General features: G+C 39.0%; 2 protein-coding genes across 5 annotated transcripts in view; both read left to right on the top strand.

The window, feature by feature from the left end:
- Positions 1–4,850, top strand: part of kpna6 (karyopherin alpha 6 (importin alpha 7)) — a 65,015-nt gene extending 60,165 nt beyond the window's left edge. For both annotated transcript variants that reach the window (XM_074613932.1, XM_074613931.1), the window contains exons 13-14: positions 411–595; positions 1,055–4,850. In XM_074613932.1, the coding sequence (XP_074470033.1) occupies positions 411–595; positions 1,055–1,242 (373 nt within the window). In that variant the 3' untranslated portion in view covers positions 1,243–4,850. The remainder of the gene's footprint in view (positions 1–410; positions 596–1,054) is intronic.
- Positions 4,851–10,867: 6,017 nt separating this feature from the next.
- Positions 10,868–21,451, top strand: txlna (taxilin alpha). Of its 3 annotated transcripts, none has more exons than XM_074613120.1 (11): positions 10,868–11,011; positions 12,416–12,662; positions 13,258–13,518; positions 13,731–13,822; positions 16,512–16,682; positions 17,044–17,238; positions 17,401–17,520; positions 17,647–17,721; positions 17,827–17,919; positions 18,011–18,106; positions 18,490–21,451. In XM_074613120.1, the coding sequence occupies exons 1-11, from the start codon at positions 10,922–10,924 to the stop codon at positions 18,820–18,822; spliced, it is 1,773 nt and encodes a 590-aa protein (XP_074469221.1). In that variant the 5' UTR covers positions 10,868–10,921; the 3' UTR covers positions 18,823–21,451. The 3 variants fall into 3 exon arrangements, with proteins under 3 accessions (XP_074469221.1, XP_074469223.1, XP_074469222.1); XM_074613122.1 differs by lacking the exon at positions 10,868–11,011 and adding an exon at positions 11,070–11,092; XM_074613121.1 differs by lacking the exon at positions 10,868–11,011 and adding an exon at positions 11,106–11,247.
- The last annotated feature ends 206 nt before the right edge of the window (positions 21,452–21,657 follow it).

The raw sequence follows: 21,657 nt of genomic DNA, 5'->3' as shown, positions 1-21,657 counted from the left end.
AAATGTAAATAGAATTTTTCACTGTTATTATTATTATTATTATTATTATTATTATTATTATTATTGCTGCTTCAATTATGGGATAATTAGGATGTATACAGTAATGTTGCTTTGGAGGCAGTTACTTGGCTGTCAAATTTGTAAGCCTTTATTTGATTACATAATGGCAAATTGACACCATTAAAAGTATGCAGAATTAGCTATGAGCATTTTCTGTTTGCAGTGTACCCATGGATGTAGAGATGACTATCACTGGATTACTGTGATACTGAAAGGAAACTTGAAAACTTATTAATGGACGTTTATTTGCAAACTAGAATAAGGACACTGTATTGTAAATCGAGTTGTGTTCCTTGAAATTAAACCTTAAGGATCACATCTGACAATGTGTTGTGTGTGTTTGCATATAGATATCTGGTGAACCTGGGCTGCATTAAGCCCCTGTGTGATCTGCTGACGGTGATGGACTCTAAGATCGTTCAGGTGGCTCTCAACGGGCTGGAGAACATCCTGCGGCTGGGCGAGCAGGAGGCCAAGCAGGAGAACAACGGCTCTGGAGTTAATCCTTACTGCAGCCTCATTGAAGAAGCCTATGGTACTGTACATGATGTCCACACAAACTCATCACTAGTTGACAACGTGTAATAGTGGGGTTTTTGTTTAAGAAATGTTGTGTGCAAAATTGCATCATATTGGACATAGACACCAGTAGGGCTGGATGTGATTTGAATTTTTACCAAAACAATACTTTTTTTCATACTTTGAGGTGGGGAATACAAACATGTTTTATCTCTTTTAATGTCTGATTTAGATCAGGAAATATCTGATCAAACAATAAGGAAATCAGTCTTAAGAATCTCACCAAGCAATAGCCAACTTTTGATACCTGACAATTATAAATACCATGGACGCATAAAGTATTTTGGCTTGATACCCAGTTCTAGAAAGCAGCAACTGGCTCTGATTATTTTTTTTCTTTTTGGAATAAAATTTCCAAGTTCTGGCTGATAATTTAGCAAAAATACAGAGATCTAACATTACTTGTTTTTTCTAGGTCTTGACAAGATCGAGTTCCTCCAGAGCCACGACAACCAGGAGATCTACCAGAAGGCTTTCGATCTAATCGAGCATTACTTCGGGGTGGAGGACGAGGACAACAGTCTAGCCCCCCAGGTGGACCAGGCCAACCAGCAGTTCCTTTTCCCACAGCAGGAGGCCCCGATGGAGGGCTTCCAGCTATAAGTCTGCACCCCTCTCCTCTAAAATACACCATTTACCCCTCCATACCTCCCCATCTCATGGAGGAACCCTAGATGCCGGAGTCAAACCTCCATGCCCTCTTCCCTGATCTACCACAAACACTCTCAGAACCCCCTCCCCCACACCCTCAGAGGAAAGCTAAAACTGTCCCGCTCTCCCGCCTAAAAAAAAAACGCCCCCCTTTCTCTCTTTACTCTCCTAAACCAATGGACTCTTGCATTGCAGACCTTTGTGCTACCTGGCCGAGGGGAGAGCGCCACACAAACTCCATTACACTTAGAAGAGGAAGTGAACGCCTCACAGCCCAAAGTGTGAGTCTGCCCTGGCTTCTAACGCACACGCAGACATCTTCCTGCCATGTGATAGCTCTCATTGGCAGTAACGATGGTTTGTTGGTTGATTTCTTTATAATACACTTTCTTTTCCAATGGGACGGTCCCATATTCAGGATTCACCCATGCATCCCTAGACTGAGTCCACAGACTGGGGTGCATGAGGTGAAATATGCCTAGCTCTTGATGTCAGTCTGACTTAGTGCAATTCAAAAAAACTAGTAACATGATCCCTTTTTGTTTTATTTTCCTCCAATTCTTATTTATCTGCACCTTTTTAGTGCTTGTGATTTTTTTTTTGATTTTTTTTTCTATACATCTTTCAACCAAGAGGCTCCCTGATCATTAAGCTGATCTCTGCATAATGCAGATGGGCAAAACAATAGGGGGTGTATATATATGTATCTGTATAGAGGGTTCAGAGGCACAAATGTCCACCCAAAGTAAAGGGCCTTCTACTGCCCAAACTAAGAAGTGTCTTTTTTTTTTTTTCCCTTCTAGCAAAATTCTTTTTTTTTTAAGTTGGACAAATTTGAGGGGAAGGGTTGACGTGGGAAGAAGTGTAAGAAAACTTAGGAAGGGCTCTGGATGGGATGTTGGAAAAGGGATTGGGTTTTTTAGAGGATATGTTTAAAGATCTAGAAAAAAAAAAATCCAGTTTTGGAGGGTGGTATAGTTAGAGATCCAATGTTCGTCGTGTGCTGTGTTATAAATAACAAAACATTTGAATTATGAAGTGATCTAACTATTAAACAAGGCAACAGCTGGGGATTTAGGGGGGGAACGTTGCCGGCAGCAAACCAAACTTATTTTTATATTTAAATGAATTCAAGAGATTGCAGATGTTTAAAGTAGGGTGAAATACAGACATTTATGGTTGTTGTCTGATTTCATTGAAGCCCAGTGTAAACATGTTGCTGCTGGTTTTACCCCCTCCCCAGCTGTATGTGGTAGGGTTTTTGCATGGTGTTATATTACCCTGCGTACAGTCACTGAGTATCCCTGGCCAAACACAGACAGTTGGCACGGAGAGATAGAGAACAGTGTGAAGAAAATACCGTGAGACTTTGCTGTTCAGAGTTCCTTGTTAAAACGCAGGAACCCGGGCCACAGCTAATTGGTTTGGTGGTGTTAACAGTGATAGTGTAGTGATGGTGATGGTGGTGGTGTTTTGTATAGTGGTAGAGTTGGTATATAACCTATGGCATTCTATATCACTATATCTTTGAGGAATGGGAATGACAACCGTTGATGATTTTTTGCATGGGTCCGTTGTGATATTGATGTAAATAGCCGCTCCTCTGCCTGGCAAGGAAAAGTGCGCCGCTTCTTCGTCCCCTCGTGGGTCTAATAACAAGCCGAGGTTTGGCCGGGGATACATCTCAAGACAAGTGACGAGCCTAACTGCAACCAAAAATTCAAGTATGAAGATATATTTGAATTTTGATGTATTTGCATTATATATATATATATGTATTTGCGCACACTTCATGCACACTTGCATACAACACCAGCAGACACTGTACACACACCTCTCACAGATGAGTGGCTAGTAGCAAGTAAAATCGTTTCCATAGTCTTTTTTTTGGAGTGGAAAAAAAAGTAGTTATTCTTTCATTTTAGTTTTAAGTTTGGCCTTTTTGGCCCGTTTTTGGTTTCATAGCACTTAGTATATTTTCTTTATTTATGAAAAACATTGCCCTTAGTTTGGTTTTAATTAAGATTTTTTGTTTTAATTGAGACGATGAAAAGAGATTTTTCTCGAGTTCAAAAGTGCACACAGGTCTCATGGAAACTTTTTTTGTTGTTTCTAGCCACATGACTTATGGTGGTTTAAATCGGCCCTGTAAACCCTGACCTGGGATCAGCTCTGCCTGCGACAGCAGCTGATCTTGGATCAGGGTTTTAGGCTTTGTGGATGGAGCAGAACTGTGGTAGTGTGATGTTTGACTGACAGGCACTGTGTGAGGAAGAGGTGGATTGACTCTATGACTATGTCCCTGTCCGAGTCTGGGAGACGCGGTTCTGTGGATTACTAAACCAGCCCTAACATTAAATCATGAAACTGTGAACAGAATCATGTTACTCTCAAAAATATATATATTATTGATTAGTCTGTTGAATATTGTGTATACTTGAAATACACTTTCATCAAAGAGGTTTTTTTTTTTTTACCACAAATAATTAATTTTTTGGATAGACAGACTTAAGCCCTGTTCAGACCTGGTATTAACATGCGTCCTGAGTGATCCGAACACAAGTGGACAGCTTTAAATATGTCTGTTCACACCTGGCATTAGAATGCGTCTCCACATGCGTCTTGAGTGACCACTTGTGATCAGATCTCACTTCCCCGCTCTATATGCAAATAAACAACACGTAGTAAAAACACGGCTAATACAGCCGACGTTGTGACGTAATATTACATGAATGTCAGTAGTAATATCCTACATATTACTGAATTCGGGCACATTTTTATTAACATCAATATATAAGGTTATTGTACCCGCGGTCCCCGAGGACCTCCACGCTGCCGGCACCGCTACCTTTGCCAGACAACAGCGGCGAACAGAGCTCCAGAGAGGATGAGAGAGAGAGTGTGAGCAGACGTCAGCTCCGTGCAAAGCACAGGAGCAAAAACACAGACACATCTCCGACAATATGATAATAAATGCACTTTGCGTGCCTCATTTGATAGTCTGTAGATATGTAGCCTATAGATAAGATATATTTTGATAAAATACAGTTGTACCAACAGAATACAGTAGAGCACAGAGGTCGTTTCCAGGCTGTGAGGCTAACGAGAGCTTACGTCTGCTTGTCTATTCACCTGAGGGGTGCAGTGAGACCCCGCGGATCCAAGCGGGATGTCAGTTTAGTAGGCGGTCCTTAATGTGGCCCAGGACACGTTCACGTACACACTGCTAAAAGAATGTGGTCTGAGTGATCGGATCTCAATGCGTCCTCAATGCGTCTTGAGTGCGTTCAAACCTGTTCTTAAAGCTGTCCACTTGTGATCCGATCACTGAGGACGCATGTTAATACCAGGTCTGAACAGGGCCTTCAATTTTTCCATTTGATTTGTTCCACTATTACATTTTTACATAGCCTTTAACTTCCTTTGACAATGCAGATTATTATAGTGTGAGGGTCCGCTATCACATATTGGGTTTAAGCATTAGCTGACATGTCAGTGAGGCTCCGGTGAGATGTTATCCACAGAACACACGTGCTCCCAGTAGACATAAGAGTTCAAATCATGAATAATTGAGCATCAAGAACTTGCATTTACACGACAGAAGTGTAGAGCAGCATTTATAACTGAAGTCTTCGATTTCACGGACAATTCTGCGCTTCGCCTACAAATAATGCCAGAATTGCAATGTTTAAAAAAAAAAAAAAAAAAAATCAGTGCATCAACCAGGAAAAAAATATTTATATTTCTGAAAAAAACGAAAAATGCACTCCTATTCACAAAAGTGCCAATCCGACCAACAAAGACTGGAGGTTCTTATGTATCTGTCTTTGACTTACAGATTTTTTTTTTTTCTTTATATCTTTTATTTACTTGAATGTGCACACATTTTGTGCAGAACATTGCTGCTCTATTTTCCTTATCTTTAAAGTTACATTATTTGCCATTGTTTCTTTGGAAAAGTGGCATACATTACTGTGGGCACCTAAATGAGGAATTGAATTAAGGCATCATAATTGTCTGGGGGGGGGATTACTTGAGTAATTGCATAAAACTGGTCTTTCCAGCTACCTGTTGTCCATTGGTGTGATGATCCCCACTATTACAGTCTTCTAATGGTTTTCACTGCATAGCTAAGCTGCAGACGTCGCGGTGGAAACGGTAGAGTGTAATATTTCGCATTTTCTCGAGGTCACGCCCCTCTTTGTGCAAAAAGAAACTCCGCGCTGATAGAAATACCGTAGTACTTCTTAGATGTGGCACATGATGCAAATTGTGGAAACTTAAGCGACTATCATAGCAGACAATTGCAGGTACTAACCTTATTGTCATAGTTTACCAAAGTTTAGTCATCCGGAAGGCTGGTTGAAATGATTTACTTGATGTCTTGTTTTCAATACTCAATTTATGTAATTGGCTCGTGTTGACCCAGTCAGTACGACTGAGAGATTGCTTCAGGCCATTTAAACCTCGCTTCTTTTCATTAGAAGCTGCAATAGCTCAGTCCCTCTCTTCTCGGTTTTATTTTTTCTTCTCAAGTACTGTTTAGGGAGTTAAAAAAAATCAAAATAATCCTGAAGACTGCAATAAAATATTGTCCAAAATCAGGCACCCCCAGAGGCAAAGATCCACCTGCAAACCGCCCTCAAAGGTGACACTCCTTCCACTGGGTGGAGCCAACAGAGGCAACTACTTGACATTTTTTCTAAGATAAAAAAATCTGGGATTCAGAAATTGTGCAGTGATTTACATTAAAAAGTATTATAAGTTAAACTATATGTATGTTCTGATACATTGACAGGGATTCAGATGCAATTCTAATCACTTCTGAGAAGTGGAGAAAAAGCCTCATCAGAACATGTCACAGGAGGAAAAAAATAAAATAAAATAGGAGGTGAGGATTCAAGCCTTTTCTGCTTTTCTTGATCTTTTTCCTGATCAGGATATTCTGGGCTATATTTTTGGATAATTGTGTTTAGAGTAAAAGTTTGTCCTAGTCAGGCTGCATGATCAGGAACCTTGTTATCTATAGGGGAATGAACAGACATCACTAAATATCTCAAATCTGACTTGTCTTCCGTCCTAGAAGCTGTTCATGTCTTTATCAAAATCTAAAGCCATGCTTGGCTTGGTCAAGTAATGTCGTCTATGCTACAAATGTTTACAATGCTACATGTTTGTAAAAATACTTTTCATATGCCATCACTGACCAGTCCCGATGTTTTCTCTGCTCTGGTCCTCTCATTTCTTTTACATGTATTTATTTTCTCTATTCTTGTTAATGATTTTTTCATTTGCTCAAAAAATTTCCCATCTTAAACTGTGACTTGACTTGACTTTACCGACGGTATGAATGAGTGACGAGAAACTTATACACTTCAACTGAACATGACACACAAACATGAACATGAAAGAAATGCATACAGGAAACAGCAACAATATTAAAAATGTAAAGGAAAATATATTGAATTTAAAATTGTTCAGTGGAAATACTGTACAAAACAAAATAAAGTTATGTTGCAACCCTTTAATGCAAATGTTTCTTCTTTCATCACTGGCATGCAATGTGAAGGAATGTTACTGTATTACATATAATTATATATATATAGTGTTGGACTGTGTCTTTATTTCAAGGAGGGAACAACCTCCATCTTGGTGAAAGTGAAAATGTTTGAAAAATTAAGTCACATGTCAATTGTCATGTAAAATATCATGTGAAATTATTTAACCCATATTACACTTTAAAGGATACGTGTCCTGATTTAAAGCTCAGGTAGCAACATGCTAACATATGTAATTAGACCATTTAGAGCACCAGTATTATATTATAGTTTTCTCTTCTTTCATGGGAGAAAAGTTCCACATTTGATAATTACATTTTTACTTCTACATTTTACGACCTCATTCAATTTTGATTTTAAAACAAAAATTGCAACTTCCACAATTTGCTAATGTATATAGTCTATAAGCGTCTTTGAGATCTTTAAAAGCGCTATATAAGTTTAATTTATTATTATTATTATATACATTAGCAAAGTGTGGAAATTACAATTTTTATCTATATTATAGACTGTTATTGCACACATTGCTATTGTATGTAATATGTTATTGTTATTCTATGTTTATACTTTATATTTTCTAAGTAAGTTGTAGTAGTCTGGTATATTTATAGTGTATTCTAATATATTCTTTATATTGTGTATACTATAGATATTTATCTCTAGTATTATCTTTATCTATATCCATCTAATTACACATGCTGCACTTTGGGTTTGGTACATGACTAAACATTTTAGTCCATGCATTTCCAAAAGCAATCTGCACTCACTGCATGTCTTTTCAAATGTTCTATTTGGTGACCTCGTTCAACCCATTTCAGCAGCAAGTGGTTAAAATAGATAGAATATTTATATTATAATAATAATTAATAATTAAACAATTAATTTTAATTTTTTTGCATATTATACAATGTGATGTTTTCTTATAAATGAAAATAACCGACGGTATATCCAAGTAAACAATTAGTGGATTTACAGAAAATTCATAAAAAGTCATTTTTAAGGCAATTCATTTCCAGCTTCACAAATGTGAGGATTTGCTGATTTTCCTTTTGAAAATATTTTAATAATTTTAATTTATCTTTTATCATTGGAATTGTGGACTATTGGTTGGACAAAATGAGCTCTGGAAACCTGTGATGGCATTTTTTCAGTTTTCAGAATCTTTACAAATCAATCAATCAATCAATCGACTAATGGATGAAATAATCAGCAGATTAATCCATAATGCATATTCATTAGATGCAGTCTTTTATACAAAAAAGTTAAAAAGTAACTCCACCTCAACCAACTACAACAGTAAAATCCTGCTTTTACATGAATGCATGAATAATAAAATCTGATCTAATGATATGATATAATATATAATAGTATAACAGTCACATGGGCCGTGTTGTGCTGTCTTAGTATTTTTACTTAAGTAAAGGATCTGAATACTTCCTCCACCACTGTGAGGCTCAGACATTGTTGCAGCTGACTGGCTCCACTCTTCTCTTATTGACTGTAAATCCAGGAGAATATGACTTCCTTTTATTCAAAATAAATAGCCTACATTTAAACTTTACATTTTTTTTTTCAAATTATTGAAATGTTATTTATTCACTTTCCAGAACTCTCCAGCATGTCACTCACAGGTACTACTGAATGTATTTATGTATTACAAGATAATACATAAATACAATACATTGTTATGTTTGCTCTGCTGGCGTTTTCATCCTTGAGTGTCCTGAAAGGCGCCACCAGATAAAATGTATTATTATTATTTATTTTATTTATTTATTTTATGTGTATTTGTTTTTTTGTTTATTTATTTTGCACAATTTAAGACTGAATAATGAATAATATACAGTGCAGGAAGAGGCAAAAAACCCACTGGGCTTATCTGAAGCTTCCACCTAGAGACAAGATTAACATAAAGAAATATTATGACTACATAATAGTGATAACAAAACAATTAGGACAAAATATACAGACGTAGGCAAAGTTGTTGGTAACGTTCCGTTAAAGAGAGAAAAACCCACAATGGTCACTGAAATAACTTGAAACTGACAAAAGTAATAATAAATAAAAATTCACTGAAAATTAACTAATGAAAATCAGATATTGTTTTTGAATTATGGTTCAGCAGAATCATTTAAAAAAACAAACTAATGAAACTGGCCTAGACAAAGATGATGGTAACATTAACTTAATATTTTGTTGCACAACCTTTTGAGGCAATCACTGCAATCAAGTGATTTCTGTAACTCTCAATGAGACTTCTGCACCTGTTGACAGGTATGTTGGCCCACTCCTCGTGAGCAAACTGCTCCAGCTGTCTCAGGTTTGAAGGGTGCCTTCTCCAGACTGTATGTTTCAGCTCCTTCCACAGATGTTCAATAGGATTTAGATCAGGGCTCATAGAAGGCCACTTCAGAATAGTCCAATGTTTTGTTCTTAGCCATTCTTGGGTGTTTTTAGCTGTGTTTTGGGTCATTATCCTGTTTGAGGACCCATGACCTGCAACTGAGACCAAGCTTTCTGACACTGGGCAGCACATTTCGCTCCAGAATGCCTTGATAGTCTTGAGATTTCATTGCACCCTGCACATATTCAAGACACCCTGTGCCAGATGCAACAAAGCAGCCCCATAACATAACCGAGACTCCTCCATGTTTCACATTAGGTACAGTGTTCTTTTCTTTGGATGCTTCATTTTTGCGTCTGTGAACATAGAGCTGATGTGACTTGCCAAAAAGCTCCAGTTTTGTCTCATCTGTCCAAAGGACATTCTCCCAGAAGCTTTGTGGCTTGTCAATATGCATTTTGGAAAATTCCAGTCTCGCTTTTTTATGATTTGGTGTCCTCCTGGGTCGTCTTCCATTAAGTCCACTTTGGCTCAAACAGTGACGGATGGTGCGATCTGACACTGATGTACCTTGACCTTGGAGTTCACCTCTAATCTCTTTGGAAGTTGTTCTGGGCTCTTTGGTTACCATTCGTATTATCCGTCTCTTCAATATGTCATCAATTTTCCTCTTGCGGCCACGTCCAGGGAGGTTGGCTACAGTCCCGTGGACCTTAAACTTCTGAATAATATGTGCAGCTGTAGACACAGGAACATCAAGCTGCTTGGAGATGGTCTTATAGCCTCTACCTTTAACATGAAGGTCTATAATGTTCTTTCTGATCTCCTGAGACAACTCTCTCCTTAGCTTTCTGTGGTCCATGTTCAGTGTGGTACACACCATGACACCAAACAGCACAGTGACTACTTTTCACCCTTTAAATAGGCAGACTGACTGATTACAAGTTTGAAGATACCTGTGATGCTAATTACAGGACACACCTTAGTTTAATATGTCCCTATGGTCACATTATTTTACATATTTTCTAGGGGTACCATCATTTTTGTCCTGGCCAGTTTCATTAGTTTGTTTTTTAAAATGATTCTGTTGAACCACAATTCAAAAACAATATCTGATTTTCATTAATTCATTTTCAGTAAATTTTTATTTATTATTACTTTTGTCAGTTTCAAGTTATTTCAGTGACCATTGTGGGTTTTTCTCTCTTTAACGGAACGTTACCAACAACTTTGCCTACGTCTGTATATAATAACAACAATAACAATACAGTAAATAAATATATATATAAAAAAGACAAGTGTTTGTGTGAGTGTGAGTGTGTGTGTGTGAGGAGGATATTGATTTAAATATCTATAAAGACTTCTTCAAACAACATTGTGAGTGGGAAAACAATAAAAAAACATAAAAACAGATACATATTTTTATATTAATATAATATATTATTAATATTAATATTTATTATTATTAATAATAATAATAATAATAATATTATGCTCCCTGTGAAAGGCAAAATTTGTGTCAAGAGTGGTCCAAGAATACATTCTTGAAATTAGTTGATGGCAATCTGAAATTTGTATTTTGTTTAGATATTCTTTTTGAAAGCCATTAATCTAATGTATTTAATCTAAAACTGTGATTTCTAGAGACGGCCTGTAGATGGCGGCAGAGCGTCGAGTCGGGATATAAACCGCCGCTAAAAACTCCAACGAAGTAGAAGAATCCAAAGTTATGACCGGAAGTGTTGTTTTTCTTCAGTCTCACGCTGTTGAGGAAACCTGCAGCTCACACACATCAGTCAGTTCCTCCTCGAGTCTGAAGGTAAACAACTCCCTGATACCACAGAAAGCTGGCTGTAATATAGAGAACAGTACACGTGTAGTCTCTCCTGTGTCTTTAGAGGTTCGTGTCCTGAATAAACGAGCTCATGTTGGATAACTGAGAGTCGTGAGAGCTAATGTAGCCGGCGAGCTACCGTTAGCAGGTGCTAGCTAACGTTAGCTAGTGGTGAAACGAAAGCTAAGTGAACACTTGATAGGAAATCTGCCATGACATCTGTAAGTACACATGTCAAGCTAAAACTAGTATTACTAACGTGTGTACAGGTTGTGCTTTGGTAACAACAAGGTCAACTAAGTAGCTCAATAACTTATTTTTCTGTTTGTTAGCTTACTTTACCTTTTTTATTTTACTTATCTTATCTTATTTACTCATTTTAATAAATGTATCTTACATAATTGTTATTCTATTAGGCACTGGTGCTAGAAATAGTACTTTTTTTATTTTATACACTTGAATTTGTTGTAATTTTGTTGTATTTTTGAGCACAATAATTTCCTTTGGGATTAATAAAGTCCTATCTTATTTAATCTTATCTTATCTTATCTTAACTAACTTGCAGAAAGATGTTACTGAATGCCCTATAAGTTAGTTAACGGTGGTTAAACGTTTATGTACAAACAATGGACTACATATAACGTTTGTTATTACCAGAATCAACATCGACTTATTAGCTTCCAGGCTTCAGTCCAGCTTTTACCAATACTTATAAAAGCAGCTTTTACATTTTAGTGTGTTAAAACTTGACCTTTGCTGTTAATACCAGACAGTTAGCTACAATAATTGCAGATGTATAGGTCTAGTTTGGTGATTTGGTTGCTATTTTAGGTGAGGCTGGCTCCTTACAGCTGAGCATAGAAAAGAAAAAAAAAAGCATGTTGTGGTGTTGTACATTTCACTCAGTCATTTGTATTAGTTAAAAGTACTGAATAGCTCTCTGTTTTAACATTGTACTTTATTTATTTATTTAAAAAGGATCCCCATTAGCTGATACCAATGACACTAGCTAGTCTTCCTGGGGTCTGAAATCAAGTACATTACATTTATCACATACGTACTATATACAACATCATATTTGTGTTACACTAATAACATTCACATTTTCTAAACATATATACATTTCACATTCATACACATCTTCCACAACCATTTAGCCTCAAGGCCCATCTTCATGGAAAAGGAACAAAAGAAAACCCATACATGACCAACACTGGACTATCGATCAGCTGCTTAAGTAATGTATTCTTAGATGGTATTTGAATGAGGATTTGTTAGAGGATTGTCGGATGTAAAGAGGGCAGCTATTCCAATGATTGATGGCACGATAAGTACCTCGGTGTCATTGCTAAGTGAGCCAATTATCACAGGTTTTTCTACTTGTTACAGATACCAGAGATGAAAAAACAAGACACTGAAGAGTCTGCCACCCAGGGCAGCGAGGATGCTCCACCTATAGCAGGAGAGATGGAGTCACCTGCAGCTGCAAAAGACAGCTTGGACAGCAACAGCCCCAAAGAGTCTGAACCACAGACGCCTCAGACAGACACACCGCCTCAGACAGACACACCGCTTCAGACAGATACACCGCCGCAGACAAACACACCGCCACAAAGCGACGAGGCGGGAAGTGAAGGTAACGTTTGAATTATTTACAGGGTAAATTGGATGTTGTTGACAGGACTGTGGACTTTGTTGTTTACCTGTCACTATGGTTGGCACATCCTGAAAGGGTACATTGATTTATAATTCTATAATATATATTTTGTAATGGATCACCATCTAATACCAACAATGATTGATATCAATGCCTAAGTGTCTTTGCACTATTTCATATTAAAAACGGCACACCAAATCCCACTTAAAAACCTGCCATTTTCATGTGATGCTCTCTGAGATCCTGACCGACTTTACTGTCTTTCAAAGGCTGTAGCAGGTTCAGTTTTAGAGCCAGAGTGAAACTCCTGATATCATATGAAACTAGAGAAATATATAAGTAACATTTCAAAGTTAAATTTCGGCGAGGAAAAGCTGGCCTGGCCATTGTCAAAGGGGTCCCTTCACCTCTGACCTCAAGATATGTGATTGAAAATGGTGTAATATTGTGTTTTAAATTGTTACAGTGCTATAAAACAGATTAAATGTCTTTGTTGCTGCACTGCAAGCGCCTCAACTTTTTGTCCGAGAGGTCACAAAAATGATTTTTTTTTTCCTCCCTTAACTGTGTCTAGTTGCAGAGGCCGCACTTTCTCAATGTGACATGGCTGAGGAGCTGAGCCGGCAGCTGGAGGACATCCTCAGCACCTACTGTCGGGAAACCATTTCAGGCGACGCCAGCTCCGTGCCCAACGGCCAGTCACACATCCCAGAGCTCAATGGCCTGGTCAATGTGAGGGGGGACGGCAAGCCAGAGGGCAAAGTCAATGGAGCTGGCAACGGAGTGGAGAAGGAGCAGAAGAAGACTCAGGAGAAGAAGAAAGTGAAGGGTCTGGGTAAGCAGTTGTTTTTTCGTTTTTTTTCATTTTGTGGATTGGTGATTGTGTAGTAGATGTTGTTTAATACAGATACAGTAACTAACTTGAAATGTATGGCATCTTTTAAACAATTTAGAGGCTAGTTTGCTAAATACACTAATTACTAGTTTTATTCTGTTTTCTAAAAGGCTCTCTCATTCTGTCCTGTCCTGTTTTCCTTGTTTATCCAGGCAAAGAGATCACTCTTCTCATGCAGACTCTGAACACTCTGAGCACCCCAGAGGAAAAGCTTGCAGGCCTCTGTAAGAAGTATGCTGAGCTGGTGAGTTTCCCACAAACAGTATTCCTTTTTATGCTCTTACTGTAAGTCTAACCTGTAGCACTACGCTTAATCTTTTTTTAAACTGACTATAAAACATTTCTAGTGTGGATATAAATAAGGAATGTCTTTCCCCTCTGCTGAGTGTAACATATTTTTTATCAGTGTGTAAAATTTAAATCAAGTAAAAATCAAACCAGTATGATTTTTATGCCTCCGCACCCGCGACAGCCTTGGCCGGACGCATTATGTTATCGGGTTGTCCATCCGTCCGTCCGGTCCATTCTCCTGAAAGCAATATCTCAGAAACGTCTGGAGGGAATTTAATCAATTTGGCACAAACATCCACTCGGACTCAAGGATGAACTGATTAGATTTTGGTGGTCACAGGTCGCTGTGACCTCACAAAACATGTTTTTGGCCATAACTCAAGAATTAATATGCTAATTATGACAATTTTCCACAAATTTTGGCAGAGGCATACAACCGCAAGGCGGTAATTCTAGTTTTTAAATCAAATCAGTAGTTAAGGAAAATTATTATCTGTGGAATAATCTTTCCAAAAATAGCAGACCTTATGTATACTCAGACATTAGTGTGGTTTTATTTTATTCAGTCAGTTTGGCAATCTGTCTGACAATCAGTAATCCACAAGAATGACCGTATTGTGAGGGAATAAAGTACCTCAGATGTTACAACTGAAATATGGTGTTTTGTTGGTGTTTTTCAGTTACATCCCAGATGGTAACTGAATTAAACAGTTTCCTGGTCTGTCTGATAAAGGTGTCTTAATGCTGATGCAAAGTCAGAGTGAAAACAGAACTACAGTGAACAGGGATCATACATTCACTGCTGCCAAATGTTTTAAAGATCCAAAAACTAACACATGCCAAGCGACAAATGCGGGTAGATTTTCCGTTTGGCGAGTTAATCTCGGAAGGCTATCCGCCACACTGGTGGGTAAACGTTTGTACCAAAGTAGTGTAATTAAAGACTAGGGTGAGAGTCTCTATCACATTTTGGTGTCATTTCAGGGTGCACTGCTTCTGTTCTCTGCTGTCAGTGTCAGAGTTTGACACACACACACAGTCTACCAGATGTGTTTTTACGCGTCTAGTCAGTGATTAAACTGACTGCCTTGAACGATCCTAGTTTGCGGCACTGTTTAGTGTACGTGACATCAGTTACTCCGCCAAACTATCGCATGTATTTCACTGGTATCCTGTTTCTGTCCTGTCATAGTGGATGGTTGTATCTCACACTGCAACACAAAAGGGCAATTTATTATTTTGGTCGGTAAAAAATATGCTTGGCCAATAGATTTTTCCATCTACCAGTCCCCTTGGCCGGTGAGTCAAAAACTTACTTTCCGACACTGCATACATAACTACTGTCTGGTTCAATAGACTATATAGAAATCACCAGATACTGTTTTGTTTGAGAACGTACTTTCTCTACTTATAAATATCCTAAAATAGATAACTTAAATAAACTCTGTGGTGAATGAATGTGTCTAGAGTGCTTAAAAAAAACAAGGATTGTTTTTGTAGCCTCGAGTTCTGAGTGAGGAGACGGAGTAGGTCAGTGGGACTTCTATGCAAACAAGGAGATTACTTCAAGGTGATGCAGCAGTCTTTGTCCAACAGAGTGAGACACAGAGTGGTGCAATGCAGACCCCAATCCCTGCTCGGGTGTTGTGTAGCATTTTGCAGCGCTAATGGTGACCTCAAATGACCTACTGGGGCTGTGTGCGCTGCTGGAGGTTCTTATATTGACTGTGTGTGTGTTTGTGCATGTATGTTTGAAAGGCAGGCCATCTGTTAGGATGTGTGTGAGCTTGAGGAAGCTGATGTGTGTGATGTGTTAGAGCTGATAGACGAAGACTGGTCTGCTGTGTTATTATTGGGTGAAGGCAGAAGAAAAGCCTCCATGTTGTTTCAGCATCATGTATGCATGTGCTGTAGTCACATTACAAAGGATGCAACGTAAGGCACATTTGTCCTAGAGGTCACATTACACTACATTTTTGAACAACTTATTAGAAAACAAAGCAGTTTACTGGAGATAATATAAGTATTGTTTTAATATTAATAAATAATGAGTATCTATCACCCCAAACAGATCAATAAATTAACCTTAAAGGCTGTTACACACCAGAACCAGGCTTTTTTTGTGTGTGATTAATTCGCACGTCAATATATTTTTTCAAACTGTTGTTTTTGTCTTTAAGTACTTCCACACTGAACGCAAATATTACACGGCAAAAAAAGCAACATTAACATAGATTTTTTCTGAATTTTCGCACCGCGAATAAAAGCATCAACCAATCACGTTGTGCGGAACCGGTTGAGTATTCTTATATTTATGAAACAACAGCACAGAGGCTCCGTAGTCCGAGCCAGGACGACAAACTTTATTACTCCTTTCAACCTTGACAAAGGCAGCACAAACCAAGATCCACTCCTTCTGTTCTTAACTTTCATGATAAAAGCCCCAGACATATAATATTCACAAGCGAGTATTTCACATTTTCATGTTGTTTATTCGTCACGCCCACCGGTGTATGAAGGTAACACATGCATGTAATCAACAAACAGCGTCACATCAAATGAGGAGAATATGTTTGTAAGGCATCCTATTTAAAAAAGGCCAATATCAGTCGCTGATTTATGTCTAACACCTCAAAACGCAGCTGGAGGAGCACCGTAACACCCAGAAGCAGATGCGAGTGCTGCAGAAGAAGCAGAACTCGCTGGTCCAGGAGAAAGACAACCTGAGGAACGAACACAGCAAGGCCATCCTGGCTCGCAGCAAGCTGGAGAGTCTCTGCAGGGAGCTGCAGAGACATAACCGCTCACTCAAGGTACGAACACTGCACCAATATCATGAATATAGACTCTTAACTGCTAAATTGATTCGATAAATTACTTCTTGCAACTATAGCCTTTCTAACGTCCAGCTTCTCTTTATTTATCAGTTTATTTAAATGTGGTCTTGGGTCCCAGACTCCTCAGATTAGCTGCCTTCATTTCTTCTGTGGAGAATACAGTGGTTTTAGTAAGAATCAATTATAGCACAGTATCTGTAGACACATTTACTGGCCAGAATTGATCTCTTTAAGATCATTCTGAGGTGAGCCAGCTTTTCTCAGGTGGAAACAGGAAGCACAACATGAACGATCCTTTTGCACACGTTATACATCTTCCGCTTCTGTCCATCTGCAGGAAGAAGGGATGCAAAGAACACGTCTGGAGGAGGAGAAAAGGAAGGAAGTGACCTCCCATTTCCAGGTGACACTGAACGACATCCAGGCTCAGATGGAGCAGCACAACGAGAGGAACGCCAGCCTTCGACAGGAGAACACAGAGCTGGCTGAGAAACTGAAGAAGCTCTATGAGCAGTACAAACTACGAGAAGAGGTTTGTGCACACTTTACTCCACCACTGCATGTTTTAAGTGCAGCATGTGAGTTCTGTTTAATTTCAAACTGCTGGTGGGATGTCTTAGAAATCACAATCATGTCAATTTCACACATTTTTACTGGGCTTTTTATTTCTCTGACCTTGTGAACCCCTCACCAGCACATAGACAAAGTGGTGAAGCACAAAGACTTGCAGCAACAGCTGGTGGACGCCAAGCTGCAACAGGCTCAGGAGCTGCTGAAGGAGTCGGAGGAGCGCCACGACAGAGAGAAACACTTTGTAATTATCCACTGAACAGGCACTCACACATTTACAAAATATGAGAAAACACAAACATTTGGGTTTTTCCTGTTTTCAGGCTTAAATGTCGGAATTATTTGTCCCGTTTCCCCCTCGTCTCTTCAGCTGCTGAAAGAAGCAGTGGAGTCTCAAAGGATGTGTGAGCTGATGAAGCAGCAGGAAGTTCACCTCAAACAGCAGGTTTCCCATCAGTTTTTTACTCTTAATAGCTCGACTATGATTGACTCTTCCTTGAAAATGTTTACATCCTAATATGATCCGACCTGTTGTGTTGTTGCTGTCCAGCTGTCACTGTACACAGAGAAGTTTGAAGAGTTTCAGACCACTTTGTCCAAGAGCAACGAGGTCTTCACCACATTCAAGCAGGAGATGGAGAAGGTGAGGCGGCTGTGATTACTGTGAGGTTGTAAGATGGAGAGTAATTAAGTAAGTTTTAAGTATTTACCTTTTTGTTTCCTTTGTGTTACAGATGACTAAAAAGATCAAAAAGCTGGAGAAGGAGACGGCCATGTATCGGAACAGGTGGGAGAGCAGCAACAGGGCTCTTCTGGAGATGGCAGAAGAGGTAAAGTAGCTTTTTGTTTTTTATTGTCATGCTCTGACCAACAACCTGAATACAACTGGCCAGTTTAGTAAATGTTAGGGCACTTTGATTCTGGTCTACCAGCATCAGGGATCTCATGGACTGTCCTAACTAACATTAAATTATCTCTGGTGACTGAAGACCAACCACACAAGCAAAAAACAATTCAATACGGTAAATGTTTTTCATTGAGATTTAGATTGTGACAAAACTAATTTGCCTCATAGAAATGATGGAAATGGGATTGGAAATATTATAACGTTTATAGTCAGTTCTCCCAAATTGTGTGAGTGGACATAACTTTAACACAAAAGCAGAACGGCTGTCATTTGATTATTTTTTATGTGTGTGTGTGTTTTCTACAGAAATCTTCGCGGGACCGTGAGTTTGAGGCACTTCAGGGTAAAGTCCAGCGGCTGGAGAAGCTGCGGCGGGCACTCAAAGTCGAACGGAACGAGCTCAACAAGAAGGTTCAGAACCTCAACGGTCAGGAAGGTGGCACGGCCGGAGCCCCCACCTCCGACCCAGGGACCGAATCCCCCTCTCCTCCACCCACGGACTCTTTACCGGAGCCCAGCAGCCACCCTGTCCCAGACACCACCACCCCCTGCTCCCAGTCCTGCCACTGTGAGCCACAACTGGACACAGGCGCCCTACTAGACGAGGCAAAGGCTCTGCCTGTCGCTGCGCAGGAATGAAGCGACGCCGCTCACAGTCTCCTCTTTCCTCCTCCAGCATCAAGCCACCAATATAACAACAAGCCACCAGCCTGCAAGCCAGTACTCCTCTGCTGGATGAAACTGATGTTAAACACTGGTTCAAGGTTCACTTGTGTCCTCCCAGCATGCCCTGCAGGCTTTATGAAGGTGACGGGCCTCATCTGTCAGTACATTTACATGCACACCATAACTCAGTTACTGTGAATAACCTCATTAAGTTAATAGTTTGATTAAAGCATTTACATAACCTAATTTCCCTGAATAATCAAATGTTCATGATTCATTTATTAGTCTGGTTAATTTCCATCCAACATGTTTTAGCACCACAGAGTGCTGCTTGTTTTTCAAGTTGATTAAATTAATTTATTAGTTTGGTGGCGCTCCAAAAAACGTGTAACACATGCTGCTGTTTGTGTATAGAAACATGGCTTTCAGTCCACAACCTGCACTGAATCAAAACATTGAAAGAAATCAGACTTGAGGGATATATATATATCACAGCAATTAAAAAGAGAAGTGACAAGAAGTTATCTATCTCTGTTACGCCCGCTTCAACCTAAACCTTAACTTCACTAAGACGACCCTGTTTATATGACGGCTGCAACAATCTGTACTAATCAAATTACTAGTGTGCATGTAAATGCACAGACTGCCTCTGTGTTGTGCTGCTTTGCTACACATTCCGTTTTTGACCTGCATCAAACACAGAACTGCTTGATAAGATAAGTAACAGTGCTGCTTGGGATGACACAAAAGCCAAACAGGTATATAAGATAAGATAAGATACACTTTTATTGACAAGAGGAGTCATCTGAGTTTGTGTGTGCATGTGTGTGCTTGTGGCCACTCAGGCCCTGTTCAGACCTAGCATTAACATGCGTCCTGAGTGATCCGATCAGAAGTTGACAGCTTTAAATACGTCTGTTCACACCTGGCATTAGAATGCGTCTCCACATGCGTCTCCAGTGACCACTTTGTGAGCCGATCTCACTTCCCCGCTCTATATGCAAATAAACACGTAAACACATGGCTAATACAGCAGAAGATGCGACGTACGATTACAGGAATGTCAGTAGAAATATCCTACATATTTGTGAATTTTGGTACATTTTATTAACATTTAAATGATGTTATTTTACCGACGGTCCCAGGGGACCTCCATGCTGCCGACACCACTGCCTTCGCCAGGCAGCGGCGAGGTACAGAGCTTCAGAGAGCCGGGGATCAGAGCGAGCGGGCGGGCTGACGGGTGTCGGAACAAAAGCACCAACACATCTCCGACAGTATGATAACAATGCACTTCGCATGCCTGACCACCTCTGAATGTGGTCTGAGCAATCGGATTTCAATGCGTCTCGAGTGCATTCACACCTGTACTTAAAGCTGTCCACTTGTGATCCGATCACACAGGAAGCATGTTAATACCAGGTCTGAACACGGGCCTAAGTTTCTCTCATTTGCATCTTGAGTGTCTGTCTGGTTTGGAGGGGTTTGAGTCACAGCTTGCAACGTTTAGCCAATCAAATTATTAATAACATAGAAATAATATAGAATTCTACAAAATGATTGAAGGAAATTTCTCATTCCGACTTGTTTTTTTTTCTTCTTCTTTTTCAGTTCTTGCTTGTAGACTATTTTAGAGAAAGGTTTCTTTGTTTTCTTGTTTGCATCACACCGCGCATTGTTTGATTTTGTGGTCTGTATTTATTGTTTAACGCATAATCTCTGATATTGAAATGTATGTATCTTACAGAGCACCACTATAAAAATAAATGTTTATTTTGTACTAATTTAGAAAATGTATAAAGGTGTTACTTTTATGACCAACTTTTCATTCCTAAATTCAGTTCAGTTGTTAGCCACGTTATTTTTTTCATGTTTTTCAGTCTGCTTATAACCTTATAAATGACAACCACTTGAAACTTGTTTTTGTGCGTTGGTATGTATGGTGTGCGTGGCTATGAATGTCTCCTCCCAGCCCTGGTAATTGCAGTAGCTTGTAATCAGGTTTTAACTCGAGAATGTTCAAGGACCTCTATGCAACGCTTGCCTCTTGGTTTTATTCTGTGGCAGTCTCAACTGACAAGCACTTAGCTGAGAATGTATATTCATTATCTCCACTGTCCTGCATGGATGTATTGTATAAACAGACAACATATCTCACAGCAGAACTTTATTTTTGCTTAGGTTTGAACCTTGTTAATTGCCTCTCTATTGTTGTTTTGACATTGAACATAACATTGTGCATCTCCCTGATGCTTTTACAAGGTGCAGTGACTGAGCCGAGTGAGAATACGGAGGTGAAAATGTTATTGGACTTCTGAATTGACTCCCGAACATGTCCATTTCTCTTCAGACATTCTCATGTACTACTCAATATGTAGCATTGGTAACAAGGTGTCAACTTATTTTCAACTTAAATAGAAACCTAATTTCTTCCATTGTCCCACAGGACAGATTCATTGTACCTCTGGTCCCGTGGTGGATGTGGAGGTTCATTGACCATGAGAAGGAACCAAAGATGTTTCCTTTTTTTTGTCTTTTGCAGTACTTTTATCTGGCCACCTGTATATTTTGTTTCTTGTTAAATAAAAGATGTAACAGTGTATATTTCAGTTGTTGGTTGATTGACCTTGTTGGCTTATTTAGAAAGGTGTTCCTTTTTTGTTTATGCTGTTTTACCATTAATTAATCAATTAATATCCACTTTAAATCCCATTAAAACACTTTAAAAGTATTTATTTTAAGGTAAAACTGATTTAGAAAGGTGCCACTTTTTTGTTTATGCTGTTTTCCCATAGCATATTGTATGTT

The sequence above is a fragment of the Sebastes fasciatus genome, chromosome 17 (assembly GCF_043250625.1).
Source record: "Sebastes fasciatus isolate fSebFas1 chromosome 17, fSebFas1.pri, whole genome shotgun sequence".
Classification (NCBI taxonomy): Eukaryota; Metazoa; Chordata; class Actinopteri; order Perciformes; family Sebastidae; genus Sebastes; species Sebastes fasciatus.
The sequence above is the reverse complement of the archived record's forward strand: the minus strand, read 5'-3'. Positions and strand labels throughout refer to the sequence as shown.